Genomic DNA, 11,755 nt, shown 5'->3' with positions numbered 1-11,755 from the left:
TGAAACTACCTTCTTTTTTGTATCATGATTTTAATTATCTACAAATTTATGGGACTACGAAGACATATATCGTCACCAGTGATCGGACTTTAAAAAAATTCCGTGGTAGAATCTGGGAAAAAATGTGGTAGATTTCAAAAAAATGTGGTAGATCTCTGGGTTTGGATCAAACTTTGTGCAAAAATTGAAAAAAATTGCAAGGTTTCACCTAAATGGCAAACTTTTGAATTAGACTCTAAAAAATTTAATTTTAGTATAATAAAGTGCAAGATTGAAGTTGCTACAAATTCCGTTGAGTTTTAGCAATTTTTTTCCTTGACAGTGTAAAGCAGCTCCTTCCATATTACGATACCTTTCGAACATATTTGAAGAGATTTCTGCAACTTTGCGGAGTGCTGCCAGCTTTTCTCTTTATCACATCACGAAGTAGCGAACAAATGTAGCACGTTCCAGAAACAGCTAATTGGGTTGCCGATTTTGACAATTATCAAGTAAAAGTAAACAACGCCTCAGAATCCTTAGGTGCACTTAAATTAGCCAATACTTTCACAAAAATCTCCGTTTTTTAACATTTTCGCTATTATTTCTTTTTATAAATTATATATTTTGCAATTTAACACAATAAAACCGCGTTTTCTGTCGAAAAATTTAGAAAATTTACTAGTTTATAGTTTATTTTATCCTCCCATTCGGCTTTGTTTACTTTTACTTGAGAAATTTCATCGTCGCCGGGAGTCTGGAATCTTGTATTATATCATTCTTGTTACCATATCGTGTTTAGTGTTGGACAATTTTTGCTCTTAAAATTATGAAAATTGTTTCAAGCAAAAATAAAATTACTCAAAAGCGCGAATGTGTGGTAGATTTCAGACCTTGAGTGGTAGATGTGGTAGATGCTCAAAAAAGTGGCAGATCTACCACAATGTGGTAGAAGTCCGATCACTGATCGTCACCAGAAATGTAAAAAGACGTAACAAACATCGTCGCTGAAGCAGAATATACACAATCAGACTTGTATGCATACTTGTTCGCATGTCAGCTCGGTATACACCTATGCGACACGTTGTTCAAACTCCATTTCGTCGTAATCGTTGAAGTGAGCGAACATCACGGCATACGGATCTACTTCTACTATCAAAGGGTCTAACTTTTATTTAAAAGTAGTTTTAATATTTAGTAATGTCGAAATATCCACAATTGCGGGTTATAAAGCTATATGGCCTCTTTTATTTCACTTATAAGGGTTGGCCGAAGTTATAATTTATCACATGTACACGTAGTACATGCATTACATTTGACAAGAAAAGAGAGGCATCCGCCCCTCTTCTCCAGCAACACGGAAAGGAGAATTCTAGTTAGTATCGGTTATAATCCTTAAGCGCGGCCCTTATGTTTGGCGGGTCCACTCTTCTCCGGCAATACGGAAAGGCTCAAGTGAGTGACTTCATCTACTCAAAAAAAGCGAAAACGCATGCCAAAATTGGCCTTAAAGAACAGGGCTCCCTAGGGACCTATAAGGGCGGTTTATGCCCTCTCTAAAATGGGGTGTGGGAGGTGCCATGCCCCTACAGCTCCGCCCATCGCGCATACAACGGCAGGCCGTCCCCAAAGCTTCCGTCATACATATATGTATGTGTTCGTATCTTTATTAAATATGCGGTTACATAAAAGTACTAATAAAAAATTAAAACTATAAGAATTTGTTATTTTAATGATTTATCCTTATACATACATAAGTCGTTTACACGGATTTGCATGTGCTCCTATGTTGAAGATTTCATGCTTTTCTTTTTTTGCATGATATAGTCTTTAATAAAGGTATAATGCGAGATAAGTTTTAAAAAATTATATTAATTTGTGAATCCAAATGTTTGCTGGGTTTATAATTTTCTATACAAATATGACGTTCTGTCTGCATTGCGTACTATAAACGTTCAGACCTGTCGCAACAACAATCAGAAAAATTGAAAATTTTAAATTTTCATCATACATGTATGCATACCTAAAATTTGGTGTGCACACCAGTGATGAAATTGATGGTACAATTGTACTTTTTGGTACATTTTGAATTCCTGAATTTCAGATTGATGGAGAGTTTTTTCTGTTTACACTTTTGAATTTAAACGAAAATTCGAGCAGCTGTTCGGATAGCTTGAAAATTGCTGCAAACTATACTGGATATTTTTCTCTTGTGAGATAACAGATGACATTTCGCGGAAATTTTGTTGCTGGACATGTTTTACTGGAGATGTTAAACCCACGTACCAATAGAGATATTTACCTAATTTAAAAGCATATGTGTTCATATGTATGTATTGTCTCTTAAATGTTGGTACTTTTTCGGCTGATTTAGTACTTTTTTCTTGGTCATTTGGTACAAAATTCAAAAACCTATTTATCATCCCTGGTGCACACCCGCCTATCCACCATGCGACGGTATGTCATACTTGACATGTAGTAGAAACAAGTTTGCTTGTGTATATTCATGAAATACAAAAAAGTAACTAACAAAAAATTCCAAATTCAAAACTCAGTTGATATGGATCTCATCGAATTAAGACTTCCACATCATTTTATGAAAAAAAAACGTTAGTCAAGACTTTTTTCCATTTCAGTTACGATGTTGTTACGTCTTTTTGCATTTTAGGTGACGATATATACCTATTCTTATAATTGGCACGCTGTTGAGAAGATATAAATTTGAGTACTTTTTGCATTAAAAGGCTTTTCTTCTTCCCGTTTTTCTTGCACTTACAAAATACAATATTGGGCTAAGGTAGTTCGAATTTGAGCTGTCACAACTTACAACACCTTTCATTATTGCATCAAAATGATTTAGATGAAACCTACAGTCGTCGTTCTAAAAGGCAAAAATAAATTATATTTGTAAACATAAAATTAAAAGAATTTTTTTTTGTTGTTGGCCTTTGAATTTTAAATTATGAATCATTTTTAACAAGCTCGAGGCCCAGCAGTTAAATAAAACGCAAAACTTCGTTCTATTGATATTTTAATTGTCGATATTTCGACCTCAATCTGAGGTCGTCATCTTCAGGTACTCTTGGTTGTGCCTGGTCAACTGTATCGACAATTAAAATATCAATAGAACGAAGTTTTGTGTTTAATTTAATTGTTGGGCCTCGAGCTTGTTAAAAATGATTCATAATTTAAAATTAAAAGAAACTAAAAAAAATACATGAAATTAGATAGAATTAAAAGAAATGAAGTAATAATTGTTTGAATTGATATTGTATATACTTTCACCATCATCAGACTTCTTTCCGTGACAAGGATTCGAATCCCGCCACCTTGTCTGTCGATAAGCAAGCTGTACTGCTTGTTACTTAAATATGTACATAGCCGAATTGGAAAGGGCAGCAACATTTTGTACAGGCCAACGATAGCCGATTTGGTTGATGAACAACTACTCACAACTGCCGCGGACAGACAAGGGAGGAGTTCGAATCCTTGTCTCGGGAAAAAGTCTGACGATGTTGAAATGATATTCATTAAAATAGCTAATACTTCTACCTCAGCTGATTGTTGGTTGTTTTGTTTTTTACCAGCTTAATAAAAATTGTTCCAAATAAATTTTTTCCATTCTAATAAATTTATATTGCATAAAATTTGTGTTTAAAAATAAAATGAGTAGAAAATGTACTAAGACACCAATTTTTCGCACTACAGCGACATCTGAATGCGAAAAAAATCCAAAAATAAATATTATATTATGATTCTTTGACTCCAAAAATCTTTAGTTACACTTGTTCAATGATTTGAAAAGGAATTTTTTTTCTACAAGTGCAGGTTTCTGGATAAACCACGTACTTTACAGAAAACCTAGGGTAACCCGAAAATTCTGACTTCAAATTCGGATTCAGCGGACCCAAAATCTTTAGGAACCGTTGAGGAACCCCGGGGGGTTTTTTGCTTGTTGTACAGTGTTATTATTATATATAGAAGATTCTTGATCGATTATATTAAATATAAAATAATATCATACGCAACACTAAGCAAGTCACGCTAATCACCCTCATTGCAAGGGTCGTGCCGAATGTAAGTCATTTTTCGAGAGTCGAATCTTATCGAAAATTTCACGTCATTGCCTAAAATTTCCACTCGACTAGTGTATTAAAACGGAAAAAACTTGGCAGCACTGCGTAGTTGCCGACGATTTTCGTCGTTTACTTATTTCAGCACGACAGTAGACAATGCCAATGTTGTCGGGTCGTACAATTTAGCCTAATTTACGGCTTACGCAATGAGGCTGGATATTTACGAAATTAATACAATTTTGAACGCAAAAAATAGCAAGAAAGCTAAATAAATAAACTGAATTAAATAAACTAAACTAAACCATTCCATAATCTGACGCGCTCGAGTAAATCCAACTATAAATTTTGTTTTACTAAATATTCTGATCAGCTGCCCTATGCGCGTGGCTCTACACAGATCGCTTATATTTGGTAGAGGTACCCAAGTGGCTGCAAGGTATCCCCCATATGTTCATCTGACGAGCTTGAGTAAATCCCCAAATCCCCTCTTGGGCTCCCCTACTATTAGTAGTTGCATTGAGTTGTGCTTCTTATGGTCCCACGACATCTCCCAGAATGAATTAAGAGTTTATTTTCGAACATTTCCATCAAACAGAAGGCATTTACGAACATGATTCCCCTAACAATCTCGATGGCCTTTGACAGAAAGCATTCCCGTCCTTTGTCTTATGGTGATTCCGTTTCTACAAAAATATGTCGCCTTTTGACTGCACCTTTCTCTTTTGTTGTTATAGCGGCTAGTAAGCCCTGCTCGGGTCGGTTCATCCGTCCGTTTCAGCTAAGGGGAGGCCCAGGAAGTGTGCGACTTCAACAGGGTCTGTCCATAGGGACAGTGGCGTCAGCTGGGTGGGGTTCTCAGGGCATGTGAAGAGGTGACGAGAGTCATGTGGCGACTCTCCACATGCCGGGCATTGGTTGGGCACATCCTCATTAATTCTGCTCAGGTATGAGTTTAGCCTGTTGCAATAGCCAGGCGAAGTTGGGCTATTGTGGTGCGGGTCTCCCGAGGCAGGCAAAGTTCTGTCCCGTCCACGTCCGGTGGTTGTGTGCCTTAGAACGGTATTCATAGGGCAGGAGTCTACATAACTCGAGACTGATTCCCTGTGAATGCCGTTCAGGGCCTGTCGGTAGGCGGACGGGTCCCGAGGTTGTTTAATAAACCTCTGGACTTCGTCCGTCAGTTCGTTGAGATGCCTCCTGACGGGCCTTGGCGAGGGCTCTTCTGCAAGCAGCTGTTTGCTAGGATGACCACGTCTGTGGCTCCCCACAAGGAACTGCTTGCAGGGCATTGTGTTATGCTCCTTGACTGGGAGCATCTGGGCCTCGTCGTGTAGGTGGTGTTGGGGCGTCATCAGGAGGCATCCGGTCGCTGTTCGCAGTGCCGTGTTCTGGCAGGTCTGTAGCTTCATCCACTGCCTCCTGCTAGTCCCAGGCGACCACACGGATGCTGCATAGTTTAGAACTGGCTGGCCAATTGTCTTGTATGTTGCCAACGTTTTTTTATCTTTGCAACAAGTGCTGCCAGCCAGCGACTTGAGGACATTGTTGCGGCTCTGTACTTTGTTGACAATTGCGGTTGTATGTGCCGAGAAGGAGAGCAGACTGTCGAAGGTAACTCCGAGGATTTTCGGGTTGTTCACCGTCGGTATTGTTACGCCTTCAACGTGAATACCCTGTTGCAGTCTGACCTCCTTCGTCCAGGTGGTGAATAAGGTTGCCGAGGATTTCGCAGGAGATAGGGCAAGGCTCCTTATTGATGAGTGTCGACCACTCATGTTATTCGCCGACCACCGTTTGAGTCCCTGTGGGAGTCAGGAGGCCTCTATGTCTTCTAGCAGCGTTGAATGACTGACAGTGTCGAACGCCTTGGACAGGTCCAACGCTACTAAAATAGTTCTCTCACAGGGGCGGTTTCGGTTAATACCACGAGTTATCTGAGTGTTTATAGCGTTAAGTGCTGTTGTTATGCTATGCACTTTACGTAACCCATGCTGATGCTCCGCTGGGGTCAGATGGCTCGTGAAATACGGGAGTACCAAGGCGCCTAGTGTTTTCGCTACCTGAAAAGGAGGGTTATCGGGCGATAAGACTCTCCTGTTTGGCTGGTTTCCCCGGTTTGAGCAGTGGACCACTCTCCCCATCTTCCAGATGTTTGGAATGACGAGAGTGGCCATAGACAAGTTGATGACCTCCGTTAGGTACGCTACTCCCGCAGGACCCAAATTTTTCAGCGTCAACATGCATACCGTCGGGTGAAATGGCTTTGGAGGCTTTCGCCGTCCCGATGGCTACCCTTACCTTACCGCTGGTAAAAACAAGAGGCGCACTGGGTTTTGGCATTTTGCGCAGCCTTCTGTTCACTCGACGTTTGGCTTTATCCACCGGAGGATGTAAGTTGAACTGCTGGCTAAAATAGCTCGTGCATCGCTCCGGGTCCGACGAAGCGTGGTCACCAAAGTCCATTCCAACTCTGTCGTCACGTTTCGCCGGGTTGGACAATGACCTCACGGTTGACCAAAGCTTACTCACACCAAAGACGAAGTTGCAGGTCATCATCCGCTTATGTACGTTCACAAGTTGCCGAATCTCCGAATTGAGATCCCTGATACGAGGATTTCGGGGATTGGCCTGACGAAGACGGGGTTAGATCGCCGAAACAACAGCCCTTGGTTGGGTAAAAGCCGAGTCTTTCCGGTACGTGGAACCGGCTGTCGTGGGAAATTTCTCTTTTCGTGTTCAGTTCTAACATAAAGGCAAAGGGTGAGAAAATTTGCCGCTTTGCCAGGAGTGATGGTTGCCCTGAAATCAGATAGTTGTTTAAGACGACATAATTGAAATGCGTGAGCTAGACTAGGACAAGAAGGCAAAAACATACTCTTTTACAAGGTTGACTGTAACATCAAATGTATTTTGCACCGGAGAAGGGCGAAATTTTTTTGGAAGAAATGAAATCACCATTGGACATGCATTCCAGTATACTCCTTACCAGGGATGAAAAAGTAGGTACAATTGTACCTTTTTCCGACGTTTGATGACTAAAAGGTACATTAGGTACAGTCACTAGATTTTAGGTACAATCATCTTTTGATCAGATGCATTATTAGTTTTTTTCCTTTACCGTGCTAATATATTTACTTGTAGGTACGGGAGAAGTTTCGCTTTCATTTTGAAGAATAAACAATTCTAGAGAAAAGTGGTCAAAAGGAAGACATAAAAAAAACATATTATGTATTATCTTAAACATTTTACATTGCATTTAGAGCAGGCACTACGAAAAATTAACACTTAGCTTCGTATTTTTTTTTTTTTAATTTTAACGCTTATTTTCACTAAGTCAAATTCAGTAGCATTTGCGGTCAAATGAGTGAAATGGGACTAAAAACTGGAATGGTTTGATTTAGATCAGAATAGGCCTTCATTGTCAAATGGGACTAAAAAATGGTCTTTGGTTTGATTTAGATCAGAACAGGCCTTCAGGCGTGTACATGCGCTGCTAAGGCGGCTATTTGTAAGTTTTTGGCCCATAATATCATCGATAAAGGTAGGGATAAAAAGAAAGTTGTGTCAAAATAAGCCAAAAAATTTTGTTGTCAAAATATTACACTGTGAAAACCAGCCTTTATTCATCCATACAGTCCAGTATCTAGGATGTCTTCAAATTTCCAATTTTTAGATGAGAACTACAGCTTTTGACCCATACGTGCTTTTGATTTCTGGAAATATATTTAAAATGCTTTCGAAGTTACTTATGGCACATTGATTATATTCTCTAGATTTGCTGCACCTATTAAAAGGAATCGGATAAATTAGCAGACTTCCTGTTGTTTTATAAAAACCTGGATAAAGAAGTATAGTTCGCAAAGTGTGTTTTTTGTCTTTTTCGCCAATATTTTTCAGTACTCAAAATTAGACAAAAACAATGCTTCTCCGATTCCCATTAGACTATAGTCTATAGATATAGGCTCAGTTGAAAAACGTAATCATGTTTAAAGTACATATATCTTTTGTATTCATGTTTTAAATAAAATTTATAAAAAAAAACTACAAATGAATGATGTAACTTTTTTTTAGGTACAATCTGTCTCATTTAGGTTCATTTATTTTGTGATATTATGTACAATCAGAAATTTCCATTTTTCATCCCTGCTCCTTACCATTCAACCTCTTTTATGGTTTTTATTTATTTATTTGATATTTTTAACACGAATTTACGACCACAGACTATTATTCAATGTAGTCAAGAATTTTAGCTAATCTCGGAATTATTTACAAACGCAAAACCGCCAAAAACTTATACAACTTTCTTTGAAGTTTCGTTTGCATTGTTAAATTTTTTGTAGCAAAAGTACTTCAGTTAAGGTGCGGTTAAACGTGGCAATGCAAGCGGCTTTTCTACGCATTTTGCTGTCAAAAATCGAAATCGGAAGTATACTTTCCCGTGTAAACAGCCAGAAAGTCCTTTTTGCAGATTTGCAGAAATCACTGCAACTGAAATTACGCAAATCGCTTTCGAGAAATAATTTCGACTCGCTCCTGCTCCACCAGCAATTTTCATTTTTGCTGCAAGTGCTGTGAAACCAATCGAGTGTTGCCGTGTGACACGTTTTTTGATGAATTCGTATAAACTTATGAAAATGCGAATGTTTTGTGCACATTTTAGCAGGTTTAGTAAATCTTTCAGGTCATTAATTTTGTTATAAGCATAAAAATGTCTGGTAACATAGTTGAAAGTGGACTTGTCTGCATTCACCGTGTAAACAGACAAAAAGTAGTATCGGAAAGCTTGGTTTGCAGAAATAAAAACTGCTTTCGAAAGCGACTTTAGGCGCAAGGTGTAACTACTCCTGCAATCTCTTTTGAAAATTTTTAAGTTTGACAGACTTTTGAGCAGGACTTGCACTTGCCACGTTTAACAGCTACTTTAGGGCTTTTTGCTTTCACAAATTTTCATTCGTTCAGTTAGGGCTTTTTGAAAAGTGGCATAAGTTCGCTAGTTTATGAGTTACGGTTCTAAATTTTTTAGGGAACATGGGTTTTAGTATAGACTTCTAGACCTTTTTACATTTCATCAACGATATGTACATACATAGCTATGTGTAGATATTTACATAAATACATATCGCCAACTGAAATGCAAAAAGACGTAACAACATCGTAACTGAAATGGAAAAAGTCGTGAGAAATTTTTTTTAAATTTTTTTCATAAAATGGTGTGAGAGTTGTAATTCGATAATCCATCATACTAATCAAAAACTGAATTTTGCATTTTTTATTAGTTACGACTTTTAGTATTTCAGCGACGATGTTTGTTACGTCTTATTGCATTTCAGATGATATAAATATTACCTACATATCTATAACTAATAATGTAATTCTTTTATAATTCCAGAAGCAATTCGCGCAGTCGTTCTCGCAGTGCTTCACGCACTCATAGATCCCGTTCACGAACTGCTGCTTCGGCAAGCCGATCTCGCAGCCGAAGTCGTTCGATTTCGCAAGCTAAAAGTTCACGCAAGTCGCGAGATGTCGCTTACAATAGTAAGTCACGAGAGAATGGACGCGGCGCTACAGAGAATGGTAGCACCTACCATCGATACAGTGAGGACGAACGCAATGGGGGAACCGGAGGTGGCTCACCATCACCAAAGCGACGCTATGATGATTCTGTGTCGCCATCACCTAGACGTAACATTCCGACAAAGCGTAGTCGGCGTGGCGATTCATCACCATCGCGATCTAGTTCGCGCAGAGATTAGCAGACGAATGCTATAGCATTAAAAATCACTTATAGACACTGAGCTTAATCTTCAATGCTCGGTCGACGCAGTGCATGACTAGACAGTTTTAATCCTTTCTCTCATTTAAAATTGAACTCGCTCTTTAAATTCAAACAGTTGGAAATCGAATTCCTGAAATTCGACTATTATGCCGTGTGTCGTTTTAAGTAGAAAAACTTAAAAATGCTATAAACTGACTTCTTAAATGAAGATTCAAACATTGTTTTGGAAACATAAACAAATGTATTTACCACAAATGAACAACCATTACAAAGTCTGAAAACATCTATAGGCAGTGAAATAAGCTAAAAATTGCACACAACTTACATTTTGTATCCATTATAATTTTGATATTTTTTAAGCTACTCAATTTAAGCAGTAGATTTATTGAATAGGTTAAACTAAATCTAAGCTCATTTCAATTGAATGCATATTAGGCCCGCAACGCTAGTATTTACATACATACATACCCAGTCGGAAAAGTAGTAATGCATTAGATCCGTGATAAAAAATATAATATGAGTTCTTGATAATATTACTGCTAACTATGTAATCAAAATTCCAATGTATTCAAAAAGTTACAAAAATGCATATTAAAACACATTAATTTCTCTATACTAGGTAATGCAAAATTGAATGCCAAAATTTTCTTAGGACATCGTCCTGGGGAAAAAATGCATTTTCGAATGTGAAAAGGGTTGTTTTACTAATTATTTTTTCGATTACTATACATTACAATTTCCGACTGGGTACGTTTAATAAGCCCAATACGTACTGGCGAAGGCGATTTGTCATGATTACCTTTTGTATAAAATTGATTTGTTCATAATTTTTTTTCTAAATATTCAATAAAGGCTGCATTCATTGTAGGCTTGTCATAAACTCTGGAACTGAGTTTGAAAAGCGTAAATTGGTTTTTATTAAAAAATCTTTATTTTTACAATTTTGTAGGATAATTACTTAAATCTGAAAAGTGGAAAACCAAATTGGAAAGTGTATTTCATACCTATTTTTCATGATAAAAATAAATGTCGGTGTTTTGGTGGTTGTATCCATGATAAAATTAGAAATAGGCAGAACCGCTGAAAGGCACTTTTAGCATTCTTTGCGTTTACAAACAATACAATTCTAAAATTTAAAACTCAAACAAAACATTTTCATTGTCAATCTCATAAAAACAACAATTTTGATAAATTAAACTTTTTATTCTCAAGTTATGATTTAAAGTTCATAAAAAATCATGGCCGACGAATTGAGATGACGGTTCTACCTTACTTTATTTTTATCATGGTTTTATCCCCGGTTTAAGGGAGCGTGCATTCGAGTTTAAATAAAAGTGGGAGTGTTAATTTTAATGAAAGAGTTTCATGTTCTATGCGAAAGTTTGAGCGACTATTTCTTCATCACCTGTTTGAGCAATATAAAATATTTGATTGTGCACTGTGTAGCTCGACTACAACTGGAATACCTTTTCTTTTTTTTGTATTTTGTTTAGAATTTCGCGACATTTTAAAGCAACACCTCTTTTCTAAAGGATTTTTAAGTGAAACCTGTTAATTTCACTAATAATTTTCTCGCATAAAAAATACCACGCACATTTGTGTGCATTGAAATAGCTGTTTTAAAAACTCGTTCAATATCTATTCGCTTTAAGACAGTGCAGGTTTTATTTGTTTTTTTTATTTCACTATGTTTAAATAATTGAAAAAAAAACATACATGTGTATATATTTGTGTTCGTATGGAATAGTAGCTTATGCCGGGAAGCTGGCTTTAGTATAATGCAGAATTATTCTTTAAACGACAAGGAATTTTTTGATGAGACTTAATAAGAATATTGAATATTCCGATACTAGAATTATTTCATGTACGTTTACTTGCCAAAAGTTCTTCAACGGCTCGGCGCCAGTGAGTCATTCGCAAT

The 11,755-nt window shown here is 37.4% G+C and overlaps 1 protein-coding gene across 1 annotated transcript in view; it reads left to right on the top strand.

Moving 5' to 3' along the window:
* LOC118735403 (serine/arginine-rich splicing factor 3) overlaps window positions 1–10,205 on the top strand; it is a 40,141-nt gene extending 29,936 nt beyond the window's left edge. Inside the window, exon 3 of the mRNA XM_036465124.1 lies at window positions 9,445–10,205. Within this exon, the coding sequence (XP_036321017.1) occupies window positions 9,445–9,811 (367 nt within the window). The 3' untranslated portion in view covers window positions 9,812–10,205. The remainder of the gene's footprint in view (window positions 1–9,444) is intronic.
* Window positions 10,206–11,755: the final 1,550 nt, after the last annotated feature.

The sequence above is a fragment of the Rhagoletis pomonella genome, unplaced genomic scaffold, assembly GCF_013731165.1.
Source record: "Rhagoletis pomonella isolate Grant_MI unplaced genomic scaffold, Rhpom_1.0 Rhpom_scaffold_00003, whole genome shotgun sequence".
NCBI lineage: Eukaryota > Metazoa > Arthropoda > Insecta > Diptera > Tephritidae > Rhagoletis > Rhagoletis pomonella.
Note: the sequence above shows the minus strand (reverse complement) of the source record. Positions and strands in the feature narration are given on the sequence as shown.